The sequence below is a fragment of the Urocitellus parryii genome, chromosome 5, assembly GCF_045843805.1.
Source record: "Urocitellus parryii isolate mUroPar1 chromosome 5, mUroPar1.hap1, whole genome shotgun sequence".
NCBI lineage: Eukaryota > Metazoa > Chordata > Mammalia > Rodentia > Sciuridae > Urocitellus > Urocitellus parryii.
Window position 1 is genome coordinate 17,408,623 of NC_135535.1, and position 22,553 is coordinate 17,431,175.

At 38.2% G+C, this 22,553-nt stretch overlaps 1 protein-coding gene across 4 annotated transcripts; it reads left to right on the forward strand.

Moving 5' to 3' along the window:
* Positions 1-1,229: 1,229 nt before the first annotated feature.
* Positions 1,230-22,100, forward strand: Nfyb (nuclear transcription factor Y subunit beta). 4 transcript variants are annotated; one of them, XM_026397974.2, is made up of 8 exons: positions 1,230-1,324; positions 3,866-3,952; positions 10,916-11,009; positions 12,618-12,748; positions 14,544-14,741; positions 16,002-16,083; positions 18,062-18,141; positions 18,650-22,100. In XM_026397974.2, exons 2-8 carry the CDS (start codon positions 3,947-3,949, stop codon positions 18,680-18,682), a joined length of 624 nt encoding a protein of 207 aa, XP_026253759.2. In that variant the 5' UTR covers positions 1,230-1,324; positions 3,866-3,946; the 3' UTR covers positions 18,683-22,100. The 4 variants fall into 4 exon arrangements, with proteins under 4 accessions (XP_026253759.2, XP_026253750.2, XP_026253763.2 ...); XM_026397965.2 differs by lacking the exon at positions 1,230-1,324 and adding an exon at positions 1,863-2,071; XM_026397978.2 differs by lacking the exon at positions 1,230-1,324 and adding an exon at positions 2,081-3,697.
* The last annotated feature ends 453 nt before the right edge of the window (positions 22,101-22,553 follow it).

The following is a 22,553-nucleotide window of genomic DNA, read 5'->3' on the forward strand; positions in this document are numbered from 1 at the left end:
AGAAAAAAAGAAAAAGAAAATTTAAAGAAAGCAAGAAAGTTGCATTAAGAGCAGGGACATGGTTTTGTTCCACACCATCTCCCCAAGTCCTGACTGACACATAGTAAAAAAAAAGACCCTATGGGTGATTTCCTAACTGTAATCAGTGAACATGCTTTGAGCACCTATCATAAAATAGAAAACCACTGATTTTTGACATATTGGTTTCTCTGTTCATATAGATTTACAAAATTGAGCTCATGTATCTTCCCATAGTTTGTTTATTCTAAACATCTCCCCACGTTATTAAAACTTCTTTACAGAGCTAAGGGTATAGCTCAGTGGTAAAGCGCTTGCTTATCTGGGAGGGTCACAGGCACAGAGAAATTCAAGTTTGATTCAGACTGCAGTGAGGCTAAGAAAGGAATCTGGCTGCAAAGATGCAAGAACGGCTGTGGATTCTTGCAGCCACAACGTCATCTGGTTGAGAAAAGCCAAGTCAGGTTGCAACTACTATGCAATCTACGGGGGGAAGAAGTGGATAGGAAATGCAACATCTTGAATTCAAGAGCACAGGGTGGAGGCAGGCTAAGCCAAGCAACCCGTTAAACCTGAGGAGGAAGGAGCTCGTGTCTTTGGATGAAATATGAAAAACTAACAGCAGTGCTCGGCGAACGGCTGAGGCAGTGCTGTGTACCTGGCAACGCTAACAGGGACACAAGGAAAAGCACGAAGCGTCGAAGGCATCCCGGGAGGTGGCGGCCGTTCAAACCCACTTCGAGCTCCAAGTCGCCCTAGCAGAGCCCAAGGCAGGACCTTGGCTCCCCTTCTTAGAAATCCAAGCGCCGGCAGGCTGAACTCAGGCGGGGTAGTCGCTTCCTCGTGGGGAGGGAGGGGATTACAAAGAGAGGAAGGCCTGAGAAGTCACGCTCCGCACCGGCCGGTGCAAACACGGAGAGAAGCCGGTGCAAACATGGAGAGATGGCCGGTGAACACCTAGACCGCGAGCGAGGGTGGAGACCCAGCAAGTCCCCGCAGCTGCCGCAGGGCCCGCGGCGCCGCAGCTTCCCGCACCGGTAGCTGTGGCTGCAGCAGCAGCGGCAGCGGCAGCGGCAGGCGCGCGGGGCGGGCCCGGGGGCGGGGCAGGGGCGGGGTTGGGGCGGGGCCGCGGCGCGCGAGCCGCGCGGAGGGAGGGTGTCGAGTGGAGGGAAGCGGCTCGCGGCGGAGGGAGGGGAGGCCGAGTCCTGGAAGCGGAGCTCCGCGCTGGGACTGGTTCCTTCGCAGCCATTTTCTGTCCAACCAAACAGCCGATTGGAGACGGGAGCCAACCAGGGCTGCATTGGAGGTTTGTGTCTCGCTTCGGCCAATGATCGCTCCTAAACCGACTCCACTTTAGCTCGAATGAAATGTCCGTCTCCTCCAGGCGCCGTCCCCGCCGCCAACGCCGCCGCGGCCGGGGGCACTCGCCTCCCTGCAGCCCGCCGGGCCGAGTCGGGGCCGCGGCCGGGCCGGGCCGGCGAGGCGCTCCCGCTGCGGGCCGGCCGGGCCGGGAGCGGCGCGGGCCGCGGCGCGGCTCTTTGTGCGCCGGGCGCTGGAGCGGCGGGACGCGGGCCAGGCGACCTCCTGCTCGCTGCCGCGAGCCGGGCCGGGGGAGGCTGCCGGGCACGGCGGGCCCCTCGCGGCGGCGCCCCCGGCCGGCTCCATTTTGTGCCGGGAGGCGGCCGCGGGCGGGGGCACGGCGCGGGCTCCGGCGACCCTGCCTGGCCGCGGTCGTCTCTCGGGTCCCGCGGCCGCCGCCCGCCCGGGGGCACGGCGGGGCCCGCCGCTTTGTGTGCCCGCGCGGCGGGCGGGCGTTGGGCGCGGGGCCGCTGCCGCGGGGCGGCAGGGGATGCGCCCCGGGGGCGCCCGCCCGGCACACGCGGGTCTGACAGGTCGACCTCAGCCGGCGGCCGGCCGGGGCCACCCCGGGCACCTGCGTGGGGAGCAGCGAGGTCCCCGGGCGGAAGGAGTGGCTCTGGTTTCCCCGCAGTCTGGTTTGCACGTAAAGAATGCAGCCATCTGGCGGCTTGCGGTCCCTGGACTTGCCCCGAAGGTGGGAAGGAAGCCTTTCGGATTGGACTGAGGTTTTAATCATCGGTGGTGGGAGGCGGGAGGATGTGCAGAGCCATAAGAACAGTAGTCTCCGAGAACAAAGAATTACGAGCACCCCCAAATCGTAATCGCGCCCAAAGTACTATAACAAGACAAGGTTAGGTAGCCGGCGACCTTTAAAAAAAATGGCATCCCACTAATCCGCATGGACTCCCTAGTTCCACGATTCGTGGCACAAATCGCTGGGGTGGCTTCAGCTCGCTTAGAATGGAAACTAATCATAGAGTGATGAGATAAACTGATCAATAATAGCAGTGGCATTAGTAAGTAGAGGTTTTATTGGTAAAGTATTGAAAGTTTAACCAGAATTCCTTAAAAGGCAATTATTCCTTCTCTGCACTGCTCTGGTAGCTTAATTTAAAGATTATATCGATGCAAAACTCTGTGGTTGTTGATGCCAAAGAATGGAGGTTGGAGGAAGGGACTACTGCTTTTCTTGGATACAAATTTGCATTTCTTCAAACATTAAACAGATGTATGTATTCCCTTGAGTTTTCACATACATCATAACCTGCCTTTAAGAAAATATATTCCATATGAAGCAGTAGTGTTTTTCTTCAATGTACTGAACCTAAATATATACTCAATCAAGTATTTGAGTGACTAGGGGGCTCTCACCTGCCCTCCCCATTCTAAGTCAAGTATATATAAATATGTGTGTGTGAATGTGTGTATGTATAATATTTTAGGTGTTGTGAGCATTATTTTTTAAAGTCATCCTAACCTTTTTTTTTGGGGGGGGGTAATTACAAGGAAGAAATTTTACTGGGCAGCTTTGGATCTAGAAAGAGGGCACTCTATGAAAAGACATTGGAAATTACTTTTTAAGATTATAGCAAATGTCAGGCAGTCTTTGCTGACACTGCCTGGACCCTTTAGTGGCATTTTAAAAATTAAGCTCTGTGGCTACAATATTTTCTGCTCTTTACTAGATTTCATGCTTGAATGCAAATCAATATTTCTTTTCCCTCTAAAATTAACACTAGAAAGATGTTTTTGTTCTATCAAGCCCCCCCTTTAATTGTTTCATTGAAAAAAGGAAAAGAGCAAATGAGAAATGAAGGTTGTAACATTGTAATTGATACTAATTTATTCAGCTATTTATTCTGTGAGGTGAGACTGAAGTGCCATTCAGATGAAATTTTAGTCCAAAATGTTGGTGCTTCAAAATGATAAAAAGGGGCTTGATTTTGTGTGTATGGGTTTTTTTTTTGGGGGGGGCAGGGAGTTTATGTTCTCTGGACAGTGTGTATGTTTTTCCCAGTATAATCTAAGGTACTTAATTAAAAAGCATATTCTGAGATAAATGTCCCCTTTTTGAGCTTTTAAACACCCAAATCTCACTCCGAAACTTTAAGAAAACTGTCATCAAAAAATTATGTTGATAAGTAGAGTACTTGTGTCCTGCCTGTTAATATTTCAAGTAATTTAGATGCATAATTTTCAGTTTCTTACACAGTATATAATTTGGACCCTATTTGGTGAACTGTGATGAATATTTAAGATGAGCGTGACTAAATTCAGAGTTACATTAGAAAAGCAATTTCCCCATGGAATTAACTTTTTTGTAAGTTCTCCAAAATAAATCTTCTAATTCAGTAAGCATTCATTGGGTGTCTGCTTTTCAATCTCCATTGACTAAGAGTAGTAGACAAAACTGTATGCATCCTCTTTAATTTTACTAGAAAAGAAAACCTGTATACTATACATTTAATAGATTTTTTTTTTTTTTTAGGTTGAAATTGGACAGAGATTGGATACCTTTTTAGATAGGTGTTCTTGAGCACCACTGACAACACGGTTCTGACAGTATTTCATGACAGTAAGTAGGTCTTACCATTTTGGTTGTTAATTTGGTATGAAGAGTAATTAGCTGAAACAAAATTATCCATTGGAGATTCCTGATACACAGTGAGTGCCTTTCAAGTCTAAACAAATAGCCCCTCTGCTCATTGCCATTGTGTCTTTATTTTTGGTTACTTAAATGTTGAGTGGTTCCCGTGGATTCCTAAGTGCTACTAAGGCTACTGGTAGCAGTCTGTCCCAGCTTTGTTTAGGAGCTATCTGTTGAGCTGATAGCACTTTAGTCAAACTGAATACTGACCTCTGTCAGTGTTGTGATGAATGGAACATGCTAACTCTCAATGCAGCGCAGATGGAAGAGAGGTATGATGGGCAGATAGTTGGGAATGTCATGGAAGGAGCCTGGCGGCCTGAACTGAGCCTGCAGGATGGGTTGAATTGGATAGGTGGAGGGTTATGACCAAAAGCAAAAGCCTGGAGGTAGGAATGAGCCCTTGCTTAAGGGATGGGGGACAGGGGTACACAGTTTGAGTGGGAATTTCACACAATCATGTACTGAAGATACCACTTGGCCATCTGGATATTTAGTTCTGGTTCTGCTACAGTGTCTGTGACCTCGGGCATATCACAATGTCTTTGAATCATGGTTGCCTCACTCTGGAACATTCTAGTACTAAAATTTTTATTAGTCCTTAAGATAGAGTGGGAAAGAAGTTTAGTTAAGTGGGGGATCTGCTCTTATAAAGCTGAGAAAAGGAGGTTTGGACCTGATGCAGAAAACCTTTAGGAACCTTAAAGAACAGGTTCAAGAACTATGGAACCAATGTTATAGTAAATATATTAGTCATAACACAACAGTTAAGGTGTGTTGGCAGTAATCCAGTGGAAATAGAAAAGGAAGGGCATATCCAGGCAATATAGTAAAAGATGTAACAATGAGTTAGTCTTGAAGGAGGTGGACCCACTTGAGAAGACTCTGGTACATTTAGTCTGGAAGAGGGAAGGGTCCTACTGTTCTTCATAGAGTGGCAATAGTTGAAAAGCAGATCTTCCTTGCCCGCCCCCTGTAGTGGGTGGGGGAGGTGAGTTTCGTTTCCCGTTATCTTAGTTTGCGGTGATGGAATATCAACACATTCTACACTGTGGGTTGTTCATGTGACAGGCAAAATAGTGGTTATAGGTTTGAGATTTATGAGCATAGAGGTGATACTTAATGAGTTCATTAAGATAGTAAGGGAAAGAGAGAAAACAATAACCTTGGATGGAAACTACCAATTAGAGGATGAGAAGAAAGAATAAACTAGGCGCTGTTATTGCCTTAGAAGTCGGCAGTGGCAGGCGCCACAGAGATGTCAAGTAGGATGAAGGCAAGGGCACTGGCAGCTTGGAGAGTGGTGTCATGTGACGTAGGTCGAAAAGCAGATGGCAAGGAGTTTAAGTGGGAATGGAGAGGTATGTAAGGACTGCATGGCAGGGTGACCATGGTAGCTTCACAAATAGTGGCGTATAATTAAGGTTTTCTTTACGTAATGAGGGAGATGACAAGTTTAAGGAAATGCAAAGAAGCTAGCAGGGAGAACTGAAGACACATTAGAGATGAGGAATTCTTGTATTATTTCTTATCCTAATTCAGAATGTGATCCACAGAACAGTTAGAAAGATAAGTCATATGTATGAGAGAGACAGAGAACTCTTTGTGCCTAGAAAGAATTGTATTTAAAGAGATAAAAATCACACCAGGTTACATTTGTTGTTCTTGCTATGTGTTTAATGCACGTGGCTAGGTCCTTTTTAAACAGTAACTTCTCAGAGCAACCCCATTTCTAAAATGGGGAAACTGGAACACAAAAAGGAAGGCAAGCACTGTTCATGGGCACCTTAGTAAAGGGGAGCCACGCTGCACACCCAGGCCACAGGGCGTTCTTGACCATTTCACAAATATTGCCCTTGCTTGAGAAGGCATTTTAAATGCTTTCAATATAGAATCGATACACCTAGAATTTAGAAGAGGAATGTTAAAGATTAGGCTTAAGGACTACAGGGAAAGCTACCAGGAATGCAGTTTGTGAAGTGCTTGCCATTTGAGGCTCTAGATTTCAATCCCACTTCCTGTGTCACCTTGGACAAATTATTAGCCTCATACACTTCAATTTTCTTACCTGCTGTATGGTATCATGAACATTGTGTGAGATATATAGAAAGTGTTAAATAAATGTAAACACAGAAAGAGGACACTATTTAATGTATTTATGTAACAAATTTTTAGCATAGTATAAATACTGCTTACACAAAAAAATAGAATAAAAATGTATTAGTCAGCTGATTTAGTCTGGAAGAGGGAAGGGTTGAACTGTTCCTTATAGAGTGGTAATAGTTGAAAAGCAGATCTTCCTTGCCCGCCCATAATATTTTGGAGAATTATACCAGTTCCGCTAAATAATTCATGTCATTAAAATTATCATAATGAGACTTAACTACTCTTTGTCCATATTTACCAGTACCCTCCAATTTAGTGATTCATCATTTTACCACTGCTCTTTTCTCTGTCCTACCGGCTCTTCTCCCTTTGTCCCCTGGATGAAATCCAACACTAGCTTCTCTTGTTATACCAAGCCTATGAGTGTCACAGTGGGACACGTCAGTACCATTGAGAGCCACCAGCATCAGCTAGGCCCTGTGTGGCCCAGTCTTCCCATCCCTCTCCTTTCCCTTTCTCTGTAGCCAGGAGAATCCCAGCAATATCCTTCGTCCTTCCTTGAGTTCTTACTCAGCCAGTCACCAAGTTCTGCTGGTTCTTGCTAGTGACACTGCTTCCTGTGATCTCCAGGGCTCTGTCCTTGGAGCAGATGCTGAGATAATCACCCTCTTACCTGAATTCATGTCTTAGCAGCAGCAGTATCATCCCTATCAGTCTCCTGCCCCTGTTCTTGTTCCCCTCCAGGTCATTTTTGTATTGGATGGGTTTTCTCTATTGGCTAAAATGATCTTTTTTTTTTAATATCTTCATTTTTTAAAATTTATTCATTTTTACGTGGTGCTGGGGATAGAACCCAGGGCTTCACGCATGCAAGGCAAGCACTCTACCACTGAGCTATAGCCCCAGCGCCTAAAATGATCTTTTAAAAAAGAAATCCAGGGCTGGGTTGTAGCTCAGTGATAGAGTGCCTACCTAGCATTATGTGAGGCACGAGGTTTGATTCTCAGCACTACATATAAATAAATAAAATAAAGGTTTTTCCATTGACAACTAAAAAAAAAATATTTAAAAAGAAAAAAATCTAGCTGGGTGCTTTGGGCTCATACCTATAATCCCAGTGGCTTAGGAGGCTGAGGCAAGAAGATGGCAAATTCAAAGCCAACCTCAGCAACTTAGGCCCTAAGCAACTTAATGAGTGTCTCAAAGTAAAAAAATAAATGGCTCAGTAGTTGAGCCACCCCTGTGTTCAATCCCTGGTACCAAAAAATAAAGAAATTTTTAAAAAAAATCTAATTTGCACTCTTCCTAATTTTTTTTTTTCCCTATTTGCTCTTGTCTACAAGGATCTGCTTGATCTCATCCCATTTAACTAGTTCCAATCCCCTAATACTGTATTTGTCTGTTTGCTCTGTCTGGAATATTGTTTTCCCACTTCTTTTTTGCCTGAGTGATTTGTATTCATCTTTCAGTCAGTTTAAATGCCATTTCCTCTTCCAAACTTCCTGATCCCTCAGACTCATGGGGACCTTTAATGGAGTAAAGCGAGTATTCCATAATACTGTACTAATTATCTCCTAACTTGTATAGAAGCCCTGTGAGGTTAAGTCCTGTTCTCATTCAATGTGCTCAAGGTCTCATGGCCAGTTGAGTAGCAGGGCATTCAAAGTAGGTGATTTGAGTTCTAGAGCCTGTGTCCTGGAAGTACCAATAGACTATGCTCTCTGCCCCTCCTCCTGCCCCCAGGTTATGTAACTTTGTTTTCTCTGCAGGATGAGGACAGAGACCTTGTCCGTGTTGTTGACTGCTTCATTATCATACATAGCACAGACCCGACAAACACTCAGTGTTCACTCAGGAAAATATGTGTTGACTGACTTGTGACCTACATTCTGTTTTATAAATTTTTATAGGAGGTTTTAGATTAGACCTAGAAAAAACCCTAACAAGTCTTTTCCACCATTCCTTCCTTATAGTGGAGTGGCTAGCATGTTTATCAGATTTTGATTGGCTGAATGAAGGGGCTCAGTGCTATAGGTCTTCAAAGAAGTGAACATAAGCCCTTGGATTGCAGAATCAGATAAATTAGAAAGGATTCCAGCAGGATGGGGAACATTGGGATTAAAGTCAGGGCTGGGATTTTAATGGTAGAAAGACAAAACGTAAAGAACAACAGAAGGTGCAACTTGACAGAAATGCTAAAACTTGCAGAACCAAAAACATATAATTAAGCAGAAATGTGCAACCCTTCAAAGGAGGGAGGCTAGGTCCAGTGTCTGTGGAGTACAATACAACTGGGTCACTGTCCTTAGCAGTATTCTAGTCTTTATTCTGACAACTCTAGGAAATAACTTGATCTTCATTTTTAGAAGACTGAGGTCTGAAAGGCTAATGCTGTTAATCCAGATGATAATCTTGCTGCTAGTTCTAATGCATGACAAGATAATATGATTAAAACTTTTTGCCTTTAATGGTTTTGTGTTATATTTATAAATTAATTCATCAGAACCACCTGGTTATTTGAACATTATCTTGCTTATCAGCCAAGAGTCTAGTATACTGTGTACATTCATTTATCAAAGAACTTGTTATTGGTTCCTTGTACCTCCCAAAAAAGATTTGTTTGCAGTTGAAGGTTCTGAAACAACCACTTGGGGCCACTTGCACCTTGACATTCCTTAGGTTATTGTAAAAAGTAGTGAACTCACAGCCATTCTAAAGGACCATCTTCAGAAACCTGCTCTTCCTGGGTTTTGTTAACATTTTAGGATCAAAATAGTGTCTTGTATTGGGTTAATACTTCATATACATTTATATCATTTTAAGATTGAGAGAGCAGTATTGATGTTTCTGTTTTATATAGAAATACCTAGAACTTGCAAGGATGCTATTTGTGGAGGACAACAGAAGGGTCAGAAAGTTCAGACCTTGTGGCAATCCTAAGAGCCACCAAAAATCAGTGAATAAACAGGTATTCTGTATTTTCACAGATTACTAAGGTCTATAAATTTTATTTTCTACTACATTAAAAAACTATGTAAATTTTAGAAATATATCTATCTATAGCTACAGTTCAGTTACACATCAAAATTAACAGATGCGTGAGAAAAATGCCATGTTATTGAGCCTTTGGAACCTAGCCTAGTACTTTAGCATTAAATAAAAATCCAAGAGAGATGGAGAAGATAAGTTTTATACAAGGGACAAAAATATTACAGTTAATAACATTAAGTTTGCACTGGGTCTCAGGCCTTAATAAACATTTAACATCAAGTATCTCTCTCTTTGGCCTGAAAGCATGTATAAATTATGTTTAATTTTTACAATACTTTTTAGATAATGTATTTTTAATTTTTCCATTCACAAATAGCCAGTGCCTTAATTGTTCTGAGTAATAGTATTTGCAAAGCAGAAAACCTTCTAGAATCTGCTGGTGGTAAAATGGAATGGAGCTTATAGGCACTTTTTTCCAAATTTTCCTATGTTACCAGTATTCTTTGAGCTCTAAGCAAAATTAATTAAACAGACTTTTAAAATCATCCTTTTAACTCTTGTTTTTGTCTATAGTTGTGATTTCCTATCTTTACATGCAGATGTTTGGTATCCCTGACCTTTCCTTTCCTTTCCTCCCTCCCCCTCCCTCTCTCTCTCTCTCTCTCTCTCTCTCTCTCTCTCTCTCTCTCTCTCTCTCTTTATCGAAAAGTTGTGTAATCCAAGTGACTCAGGTGGCTTAGGCAGGAGAATCTCAATTTCAGTGCCAGGCTGGACAACTTAGCCAAACTCTGTCTCAAAATAAAAAGGGATGGGGATGTAGCTCAGTGGTAAAACACCCCAGGGTATTACTAGGGGGTGATAAAGAATAAAAAAAACTTAAGGGTCTGGAGGAAGAGAAAATTAACCTTTGATTAGAATCAGAGGTGATGGGCTCATTGAAAATGTAGGTGTATTGGTGGGTAGTGTGGATACAGCACTGCTCGGGGAATCCGAATGCTTCTTACCCAAGCAGCAGCATAACCTGAGACATTATCTACTTGGAAATTCTGTAAGACAGCAAAGGGAGTTTGTAGGAGGAGCAAAAGAATGCACAGGGGGCTGGGGTTATGGCTCAGAGGTAGAGTGCTCGCCTCACACAGGCAAGGCTTCAGGTTCGATCCTTAGCACCACATAAAAATAAATAAAGTTATTTAAACAACAACAACAACAAAGAATGCATAGACTTTAGCAGGAGAACTCAAAGCAGTGAGGATAGGTGACTTCCAATAGACTATAAAGCTGATTTTGGGCTTTGATTGGCATTCCAGTGATAAGTTAGATTGTAAGTCAAGGTTTGCCTATAGTATATTTGAGCATTATGCTATTGAAAAAAAGGGGCAAATGCTTTAGATTCATTTCCATGTTGTGTTTCCCTGTTGGTTTTATGTTTATAATTTATAGAACATGGATATGGCAATCTTAAATTGCTGACGAATTATTGGAAAGTTTCCAATCAAATACAAATGTGGGGCTGAGGTTATAGCTCAGTGGTAGAGCACTTGCCTAGCACATGTGAGGCACTGGATTCAATCCTCAGCACCACATAAAAATGAATAAATAAAATAAAGGTATTGTATCCATCTACAACTAAAAAATATTTCAAAACAAGAAATATAAATGCTTTCTTTTAGTAAGCTTAAGGTTATGTAGTTGACCCATTCTCTGAATGAGAGTTTATGAGCACTGAATCTATTGGGGTTTTTTTAGTACAACTCTTACTGTAGAGTGCTAAAGGGCTTTCTTTTTTCCTCCTAGATGGATGGTGACAGTTCTACAACAGATGCTACCCAACTAGGAATTTCTGCAGACTACATTGGAGGAAGTCATTATGTGATACAGCCTCACGATGGTAAGAAATCCAAAGCTAGAGCCAGATGCACACGTGGGAACGGCTTAGAAAGTGGACTTTTTATTATAATATATGATGTGTTAGGTTACTTTTGTCGTTCCAGGAAAATTAGCAATCTCATGTCATAGTTCACTGAAGATCTAAAAAGGTATTTATTAGAAATAATCTTCAAAAGTGTGATAACTCCTAGATAAGAATTCTATAAAAGTATTGCTTTTCTTTAAAAACTTGTTTCTTTTAAAACTTATTACTGACTTCCTATGTAAGTATTAAGTATGAGAAATTCTTATTCAGTTGGTATAGTAAATAAAATAGTTCTTTAAAGGGAGTTAAACTGCTAGCTATTATGTTTCTAGCACTTACAATCAAACTTAATTTTTTCATTCAGTATTAACTTTGAACAATGTCAAATATTAGAATGGCAGTATTATGTTGGCCTGTTAGAAATAATTTACTTTTGTGGCATTTTGATTTGTAAAATGAAAAATTAAGATATATTTTTAGAAGGAGTTTGGAGGGGATTAGTATTTCATCCTAAAATGGATATTCAGATAAATTAGTTTTGATAATATTGTTTTAAACACATTAAAATGTAAATTGAATCAGTTTCAGTACCTTGCTTATTTAGTATGTCCAAAAGTGAGAGATTTTATATTTATTTTATTTATGTAATTTACATTTATGTATTTAGTCATAAAGGATGCTATTGGTACTATGAAAGCCTCAGTTATATCTAAAGCTATAAAGAACTACTTACTACATTAAGTGATCCAGTTGGGTCAGTGATATTCAAGTCTAGTTTTTCCACTCTGTAGGGTTTTACATAAACTTATAAACAAGTTTATATCAACTTTTATGAGTTTTATACAGAGTAAATTTTATATATATAAGTTTGTGTAAACTTGGCTTTGAATGAACACATACCCGCTTAATCTTGCATTATTCCAGGAGCCATAGATTGTCACAGCTAGTTTTACAGCTAAATTAGGCAATAAATCCTAGCACCTGCTCTGAGAAGGTACCTATACCAAGTCCTAGGACAACAAAGTGGATCCTTGGAATCAAGTACTAATGATCTTAGCATAGGGGATGAGAAATAAAAAGAATTTAGAAGATGTGTGATAGAGAAGGCATACAGAAGTACTTGTGGTATTTTATGAAAAGAAAGGTTACTTTTGAAGGTGCTGTGGAGATGTTATCCTAGCCTTTTGAAAAATTGGTAGATAGGATTTTAGTAGATATTATTGAGGATAAAAGAATTCTAGGCAGTGAGGGGCTGGGGTTGTAGCTCAGTGGTAGAGCATTTGCCTGGCATGTGTGAGGCACTGGGTTCAGTTCTGAACACTGCATATAAATAAATGAATAAAATAAAGGTCCATCAACATCTAAAAAATATTTTTTAAAAATTCTAGGCAGTGGGTTTGAAATTAATGAATAGGGTCAGTTCTGACCCTGTGAAAATTCTGAAAAGAACTGCTGTACGAATCCCTAAAAAAAAAATTATGAACTATAATGGTTTTTACTCTAGGTCATTTTAGATAGTCCTTTCTATCTTGAAGTAAAATTATGAAAAGCTTTAAACCTAAAAATTTTTTAAAATTTCTTTAGATACTGAGGACAGCATGAATGATCATGAAGATACAAATGGTTCAAAAGAAAGTTTCAGAGAACAAGATATATATCTTCCAATTGCAAACGTGGCTAGGATAATGAAAAATGCTATACCTCAAACAGGAAAGGTAACATTGAAATTTAACTGGGTTTTTTTGGGGGGGGAAATGTAAGACTACATGAATACATAGGTAAATCAATAGTTAGCTATTTACTCAGCTTTTCAGCAAATCAAATACTTGTTTCAACATACTTAGTTACTGAACAATATTCAATTTTCAGTTCTGTCATGTCCCCAAATGCTCCCCTGCACCTACTCATTGGAAGCAGATAAACCAGAATTAAGAATCTTTTTTAAAATAATTGCATTATCAGAAGTATCAGGTTTGGTCCTATGAAGTTGTAATTGTATAATGTTTCAGCAAAATTAGGTTAGATCAGACTGAAATAATGTGCTAAGGTTTAAAATTCTGGTATTTGGAAACAACTCTTACATAATTGTAAATGTTAACATATCAACTCATATGATTGTTTTTTAAAGCAGTTTTGTCTTAGAACAACTTTTAAAGACATATCACTACTCATTACTTGGTCTGAATTAAAATTCACATTTATGTATTTTATATTGCAGAGTAACCCTTTGTATTATTTATTATAGCTTATAGAAGTACTTACGAAGGTAATATAGTTTACAAAGAAATATTAACACACATCACTAAGCCTAGAAGTTCCTGTTTGAGAAAGGTCTTCCTTATATTTTGGAGGGAGATGTACCATTACTGACTGTTGCTTATAGAAAGGGTAGGTATGTACTGTCCTGTACCAAAGCCACTAGCCATAGTGGCTGTGGAGCAATTGAAATGTGGTTCGTTTGAACTGAGATTAAAACACACCAGGTTTTAAAGACTTAGGATGAAAATGTCCCATTTTAAAATTGATTCCATGTTTAAATGATAATTTTGATATATTGGGTACATAAAATACTAAAGTTAATTTCACTTGGTCCTATTTTATTTAACATGGCTTACTAGAAAATACAAAATTATGTACTTGGCTATATTTATACGATTCTTGTTCAATTTCTCCAGTATGCAAAATAGGAATGAAGGAAAAAAGACAGTGCTTTTCAGCAAGGAGTTGGTCATTGTGGTTATAAATGCTTTGGAACTGCATGATTAATCATTGCATGATTAATTAGATTTTTACTTCAGGCCCCAAACCATTAAGGGAAGAATTGTTTTTATGATGATATGGCAGGCATATGTTTCTTTAGGTAAGCTTTTTAATAAACTCAAAATACATTCTTGACATTTTGTATCCTCAGTAGTGAAAAAGTCACCATATGTTGTATTTCACTCCTTTCTTAGGCTTAAGTGAATTTAGTGTTTGTTTTTATTTTTTCTGTGTCCTTATTCATGGAAATGCTAAGGCAGAGAAGTGGTACCTAAGTCTGTAGCCCACAGTATACTTAGTGTAGATGTAATGGGATTGCTTTTCCTAGTTTTCATCTTGTATGGAGTAGTAGGGATATCCAGTGGTTGTTCTTTGGTATCCAAATTATATCTGGTTTTTTTTTTTTTTGTTTGTTATTGTTGCAGTACCAGATCAAACCCGGGGCCTCACACATGCTAGGCAAGGGCCGGCTCTACTACAGAGCCATATCCCTAGCCCCTTATATCTGTATTTTTGTTATTGTTGTTGTCGTTAAATAGTTGTCAGAGTTCCTCCTCTAGTTGGTATTTGAGGTTTTTTTTCTGATTCTGAGGGTTGGAATTGTGAGAACATACATTTGTGTTATTAGCACATATTCAAATGTCATAAACTAAAATATGCATTCTTCTGAATAGTCTTTTATTTTTGCAGGATTAGGAAGGTGATGGTTATATTTCCTGCAAATTTACCTGTGTTTTTTTTTTCCTTCAGATTGCAAAAGATGCCAAAGAATGTGTGCAGGAATGTGTGAGTGAGTTCATAAGCTTTATAACATCAGAGGCAAGTGAAAGATGCCATCAAGAGAAGCGGAAGACAATCAATGGAGAGGATATTCTCTTTGCCATGTCTACCTTAGGCTTTGACAGTTATGTAGAACCTCTGAAATTATATCTTCAGAAATTCAGAGAGGTAAATGAAATGTCTCCTGAGCATTATGCTTTTAAGAAAATGAGATGCACTGTTTACCTTAACATTTTAAATACATTATTTGTTTAAAAAATTATTTTTAGCACATTATGTAATATTTCTTAGAAGTATTTAATCACATAAATTATAGTACTTTTTCCTTTGTTTATTAGAACCAAAGCATAACTTGTATTAAAGGATTCTAGATTCAGACAACCTGGAGTCTGCATCCCACCTGCCCTACGTTTGAACTCCGTGACCTTGGGCAGATTATTTAAATACTTTAGACCTTGGTTTCCTCACCTATAAAGTGACGCTTAAGAATAGTGCCTTCATCATAGAATTATTGAGAGGGAACTAAGTGAATAATGGTCAAGACTCCATGTTACTTCTTGCTGTTACTGTTCATTTAAAAGAGGTAACATTGCTAAGCTTGGGGTTTATTAGATAATAAAAAGAGAAAGTTACAACTATCTCCTTTTGTTATTGATTGCCCTCTTCCACACTTCCTATTAGGCTATCTTTGCCTCTGAGTATGAAGTTTATATAAATGAGTTGACATTTTAGCTAATTTATTTCCAACTTTGATTTCAAAATACACTTATATCTTTCATGTTAGAATCCCATTAAATTAGTAATAGCTACATGGAATGATTAAAGTAGGAAGAGAATGTATAAACGCTTCACAATATTTTTCCAAATCTTCAGTATTAGAACCTTAGAGTAAATGGAACTTCAGAGATATTTGGTCCACATGGTAACTTTTATTTAGGAATTTTAAATTTGCTGCTTCTCTATATTTGTCAGTTGGCTGAGAACTCTGTGTGTGAGAGATAACCTAGATTGTTTATAGATTTATAGGCTGATTATTTATAGATATTTTGTTTAATTTGTGTATGTGGAGCTGGGGATCGAACCCAATGCCTCACACATGCTAGGCAAGCACTCTACCACTGAGCCACAACCCAGCCCTATTTATAGATATTTTGCAGACTTTATCTGTAAGTAAAGTTCTATGATCCCTTCATGGAATGGAATGGAATGGAATCAGAATACTTTATTTTTACCATATATACTTTAGGTTTTCTGGGTATATACTAATAATGCTGACTTATAATGCTGTTAAACTGGAAGTGTTAGTAAATACTCTTTAACATTTTTAAATTTAGAAGCTCCTAATTTTAGGCAATAAGTAAGCATTCTCATTTGGGCAAGTTTTATTTGCATACCAGTAACTGCTTTTTTTTTTTTCCCTTTCCCTAGGCTATGAAAGGAGAGAAGGGAATTGGTGGGGCAGTCACAGCTACAGATGGACTAAGTGAAGAACTTACAGAGGAGGCATTTAGTAAGCAGTGTTATGTTACAAGTCATGTAGTTGTTAGTGATTCATGCTAAATGTCTGGGTTGGTATTTGGGGGATATCAGCACTGAGTATTTTGACATAGCACTATCCTGAATGGTTCTTATTAATTCATGCCCTTTTATTTAAAGCCAGTGAATGGTAAGTGCAGAAAATTTTAACCTGAAAGACATTATAACCTTTCATTGAAAGTTCTGATTTACTGATAACTACTCTATTACCAGTTTATTAAGAACCTGTCCCTAGGTATGAATGCCTGGCCTTAGGCACAGACAGCAGAGCTCATAGTCTCCTCAGAGCCTCAAAGGGACCTGACTCCTTCAAATATATAAATTCTCTAAAGCTCACTTACCATTTCTCAGGATTGCATCTTGCCCTTTGAAATGCAGTATCTCAGATAACACAAGTCATAGAGCTCTGACCCAGGCTTGTGCCCAGATATCATAAGAGACCATGAAATCTCAGATCTGTAGCTATATTGAACAGACAAATTCTCATCATCACTGAGTGAGTGAACAGTTCTGAGAACCCAGTATTGACTTGAGACTTATCCAAGGAGTCTATTTGGATTCCCCTGGTGACAGAGTCACTGCATGTTCAGAAGCCTTCTGTCTTCTAGTCTTTTTAAATATATATATATATATATTTTTATTGTAGATGGGCACAGTGCCTTTGTTTATTTTTATGTGGTGCCAGAGATAGAACCTAGTGCCTCATGCATGCTAGGCAAGCGCTTTACCACTGAGCCACAACCCTGGCCCCTGTCTTCTAGTCTTTAATATGTATGCAGCTGGTAAAGCAGCTCTAACATTTGATTTAAGCTAAAGTGACTCCACATACAGCTGGAGGAAGTTCAGGCCTCACCTAATAACCTCACAAGGCTACTCCTTTGGCCTAATGATAGGTTGAATTTTAATGATCTGAGGTTGAATTTTAAATGATCTGAGGTTGAATTTTAAATGATCTGTGTTGATTAAATTTCTGATTGAATTCCTTCCAAGAAACACAGATTCATTAAATAAATCTTTTTTTGCAAACTTAAAAAGAACTGATTTCCATAGCCCCTAATTTTTGATAAAGATTCACTTGAGATAGGAATATTCACAGTTATACTTCAAAATATAAAATCTGGCGATTTAAATAAATTTGAGGGCTGGGAATGTGGCTCAGCAATAGAATACTTGCCTAGCATGTTTGAGGCCCTGGATTCAATCCTCAGCACTACATAAAAATAAAATAAAGATATTGTGTCCTACTACAACTAAAAAATAAATATTAAAAATAAATAAACGAATTTGAGCTCAAGTATTACTTTTTTAAAAAAATATTTTTAAAGTATCTTTTAGTTGTTGATGGACCTTTATTTTATTTATTTGTTTGTGGTTCTGAGAATCCAACCCACTGCCTCACACATGCTAGGCAAGTGCTCTTCCACTGATCTACAATCCCAGCCCAAAGATTCCTTTTTTTAAAATCAAGAATAATATTGCCATATTTCATTTTATTTCACTGTGAAATAAAAGGTGTATGGTGAGTATATTTGTCACATGAAATATCTAATATCTATATGTTTGTATTTTATAAATTTCTCACCTGTAAAATATATATTACTTAGTTGTCTGTTGCTCCCAGCAAGACTCAGATCTAACCTGATTCAGAAACCCAGCCTTTCTGTGATTTCTATGTGTTAGCTAGTGTACACTTTAAAGATATGAAGGTGAAGAAAACAGAAAAATGCAATAGGAAAAAATGTACTTTTTAGGGAGTTTTTTTAAAACATAAAATTTGAGGTCTATGATTTTACCTAAGATTACATCATAGAAAAGTGACAGAATGACAATGAGACATTAATGATACCACCTTTAGGTCAGACTAAGAAAAGAGGTACAACTAATTTCCCTCATTAACATGTTTTTTTATTTTCTTTGTGTGTGTGTGTGTGTATGTGGTGTGTGTGTTTTAGCAAACCAGTTACCAGCTGGCTTAATAACTGCAGATGGTCAACAACAAAATGTTATGGTTTACACAACGTCCTATCAACAGGTACAGTGACTTCTTTGCATTTTAAACTATTTTATTATTTTTGTGGTGGTGGGGACCAAATCCAGTACGTTGGGCAAGCTAGACAAGAACTCTACTACTGAGCTACACCCTGGCCCTAAACTGTATAAAATTCAGTTATATCCTTTGTTTTTGTTTTTGTTTTTTTTTTAATCACAGGTAATTCAACACATTGTTACTATTATTAAGGATATGAGAAGATAAAGGTTATTAAAATTGTTTTCCCAAAATAAATAAAACAACATATAGTAGTCCCTTAATGGTTAAAAAAAATGTACATGTGTTTATATTCACATAGAAGATTTCAAAGAAGATACACAAAAAAAAAAAACTATTAAAGAAGTTTCTTTGGGAAGAGGGAGTGGAGATTGGAGATCTGGGACAAGTGGATTTATTTTACATTGTCCATTGTTTTCATTCAGTGAATTCTTGTAATGTATGTTACTTTTAAACTTTTAAAAATTTCACTGTTTAAATTTTCTAATCTTAGATTTCTGGTGTTCAACAAATTCAGTTTTCATGATCTAAAGAAATGACGGAATGGGGAGTGGAGAGAAGTGAGCGTGTACGATTCGGGAACAGAGACATGAGAGGAAATGACTGGTGAAGCGCTGTCTCTTTGTATATTAAGTAGCTGTAATGTAGCTTCCTGATGCTTGACTAATTGAGGTGTTAATTCTGACTTGATGAGAATCTTTTTCATGAATGATTTTAAAGACAAATTTGGATTTTAAAGGTATTAAAATATTTTTGTTTTGTACAAGAGTTTGTTGCTCTGTATGACGCCTGTATGCATTGTATATTGCAATTTATTACTGTCAGAGATTTGTAGACAGTTTCTTATTTTCATATTGAATCATGTTACTTTTGTAATTCAAGTAAGCAGCTGGGTTAATTCATGATGTTTGCCCTTTTAATAAAATATAAGGGTAGAGTTCATTTTGAATGCAAGTTGCCTTTATTATAAATTTGAGTTTGTCTTAGCTATGTAATATCTTGCATGATAACCTAGCTAGATTTTTAGCACTTGCTGTATTTATTGAAATTAATTTTTTCTTTTTTTTGTTAAAAAGCATTCATAGCTTAAGCAGCACCAATTTTTTTTAAATGTAATTGAATAATTAAGTGTGAATGCAGAAGCAAATATTGTCTGCCCTATTAAACTTGGTGCCCATTAACAGTGTTTACACTGTTCATTGTGCCTGTTAATGTAGTTTTAGTTACTGGAGCTTTTGTTTAACACTAGGTTTGTTTTTGATTTGTTATTATGAATGTTGGAATTCATTTCAGTTTAATGTGGTCCTGGCACTCCTGAAATGGTGCCCCTTTTGTTTGGTATTTGATTTTTTTCCAAAGTGTATCTTCAGGTATTAACAGTGTCCTCTTCCAGAAGAGTATTTTACAGTCTGTTGATAAATGTCTTCATTTTACCTTTTTAATTGAAATATCAGGTTTCCTGTTTTATCATGGGAACCAAGAAATATTGGACATCATTGTGTATACAGACCTTTTGCACGAGTGAGTGAACAAAATGGAGTGAGTGCTGTGAAGGTATGAAGTAGAAGCAGTGTGCTGTCTTGATCTTTGCAATAAACTAAACTTAGATAATGTAACTTTGTATAATTTAGCAGTATGTACTTGAGTTGTTGCTTTTTTAAAGTGAGGATTTGTATTTTCTCATTCTTTTTGGTGATATTAACTAATAGGAGGGATCTTTAAATTGTAATTTCAAAAGTGGCTATTGGATAGCTTGCAAGAAGGAAGCTTGGGTGTAACACTGTATGTGAGGGACATCCAGGTGTCTGAGGTAGAGCAGTTTCCTAGATACAGGCTGAGCAGACACGTTCACTTTGCTGGGAAGAACCGTTGGGAGCAGCATCTCTGAAGTCGGTGACTCCCTCTCCTCCTACCCCCATTCGAAAAATAATCTTTATTATAGAAAATTCAAAAAGGAAAAAAGGGAGAGGGTGGTTAAGCAGAATCCACAATCATCCTACTGTGTTGAAATAACCAATGTTAATATTTTGATAAATATCATTTGTCCTCTTACTTTGCTAAATATGTATATTTTTATAAAAATGGGCTCATATTGTGCATACTGTTTTGTAACCTGCTTTTTTCACTTAACAATATATTGTAAACATGTTTCCCAGGTTATGCATAGTCTTCTGCATCATTTTTATTGGTTTGTTACTGTTGTATGACTGAATCATAATTTATTTAATCGTCCATTGGACATTTTGACTACTGACAACTTTTTACAGTTATAAACACTTCAATGAACCTTGTGTACATTCATGACTTTTCTTGAAATACATTCTTAGAAGTAGAATTGCTTAGGAGTAGAAGTAGCAGATGTTAAGGCATCTGATACTTACATATAGATATATTTTTGAAATATCTTCCATTTGGCCCAAATATTGAGCCACTTTATTTGACAAAAGCATTTTTTAGTTATCACATTTATACTCTAAAATTTTTAAGATTGGGTGTATTTTGGCTGGGGATGTAACTAAGTTGTGAGCTCTAGCCTAGCATGAGCAAGGCCCTGGGTTTAATCCCTAGGACCTCAAAAAAAAAAAAAAAAAAAAAAAAAAAAGATTGGGTGTTTGGTTTAAAAAAAAACGAATCTGATGAATCTTAAATCAATTTGTACCAAAACAAACAATAATTCTCTAGTAGTACTAAAAACTAGGTAAAATCAGATCAATTGGGTTACATGACTTTCCTGTTCATGCAGGAGAGAAAACTGGCATATGCATGTGTCAGGTTCATGACACTATCTCTGCCTATGAGGGTCAGTGTTGGCTTCTTATTTGGTCTGTGTTGCATTTAACAGAATGTCATGTACCACCCTTGGAACTTAAGTACATAATCTCTGCTACCCTAAATTTTTTGTAATTTTGTAAATACTGGTTTTTTGAGTATTTAAGCAATGGGTTTCAGCTAGTAAGTCATAGGTAGGAAAGGGAACTTAGGAAGCTTCTGTCTGTCCCTCACTACCCACATTATAATGGAGATACTTTGATCCAGAAAGGATTATTTTTTTAAATGCTGCCTTCCTAATATACTTTGGAATAACGTTGATGAACTATCTTGTGTTCTTTTCTCCTATGGTGTTATGTCTTTCCTTTAAACATGCCGTATTGCCAGTTTCCAGGTTGCCTTGGTGAACTAAAGGAATATCAATTACCTTTAATAACAATTACAGTTGAATTGAACAAAGTTATGAGGGCCCAACTAAGAGGATTTCCATGATAGCACAATTAGGTGTGAAAAATGAAAAAAAAAAAGTTTCTACCGTTTGACAGTGCAAGATTTTAAAAAATACACATATATAGATATGTGTATTGGGCAAAGTTACCTTGGCAGCAAAATAATACTTGTTATTTTATATGCTTGTGTTTTAATTTATATGAGTTAATAATCTGTATTGACCTTAAATTCATATTAAGTTATGTAGTATGCTTATCAGTAAAAAAAAAAAATGGAACAACCCTAACTTTGTTTTTCTAGGAATTGTACCGTACCATCAGAAAAATATCATTGGTGTTTTTTTTAGATCTGGAAATGTTACCTTTGTTCACTTCATCAAGCTTCACTACTTGCTTGCTGTGCCCCATCAACTCTGATATCCTGTGCTGAATTTTCGCCTCCCACCATCCTCCTGTCATGGCCTTGAACATGTATCCCCTTCCCTCTGCCTGGCCAAGTCCCTTTCATCCTTTAGGTCTCGGTTTAAACTTCACCAGGAAAGCTTTGCTAACATTTGTACTGGTTACCAAATACAGAAAATAGCACCACTCAAAACCTAGTAGGTGTGTAACAGTTGTGCACAAGTTGTTTTAGCCCCTTTAGATAGTTCTTGTAATAATATTTCTTTTTGTACCAGAGTTTAGGATTTGTGAGACCATGAGGCAGAATCCCTTCACAGTCAAGGGCCACAGGTGATACAGGAATGAATTAATTTCTTTGGCTTCTGGCCATTGCCTTTAACAATAAAAACTTGCCTAATAGTAGTTACAGCTTTCCCTGACCTTACTCCAGAGACTGCTTCCTTTTGCACTTCTTAGTAAATAGATACCTGTGCAAGACAATCATTGTTAAGAACTCCTTTGCCAAAATTAACGTCAACAAGTGTGCCAAATCAGAGTACGGCGAGTAAAGTCAGTGTGCCAACAATCTACAGCAACTTGATGGCCATGTACTAGATTAGGAGGGCACATTACATCTTAACAGGTAATTCCTCCATCTTCCACAAAAATGCCCCAAGTTATATATTCTGACACTATGCCATGAATTTTGCCTCTTCAAGTACAACTTAAAACTTCTTGATTGTCTTCTAAGAGCAAGCAGAATCATGTCTGTTTCACACCTGTTCTACAGGGCTTAAT

Coding starts and splice junctions, on each gene's coding strand:
- Nfyb (XM_026397974.2), top strand. Junction 14,742..16,001: donor ATCTTCAGAAATTCAGAGAG/GTAAATGAAATG, acceptor CCCTTTCCCTAG/GCTATGAAAGGAGAGAAGGG. Junction 16,084..18,061: donor ACTTACAGAGGAGGCATTTA/GTAAGCAGTGTT, acceptor TGTGTGTTTTAG/CAAACCAGTTACCAGCTGGC.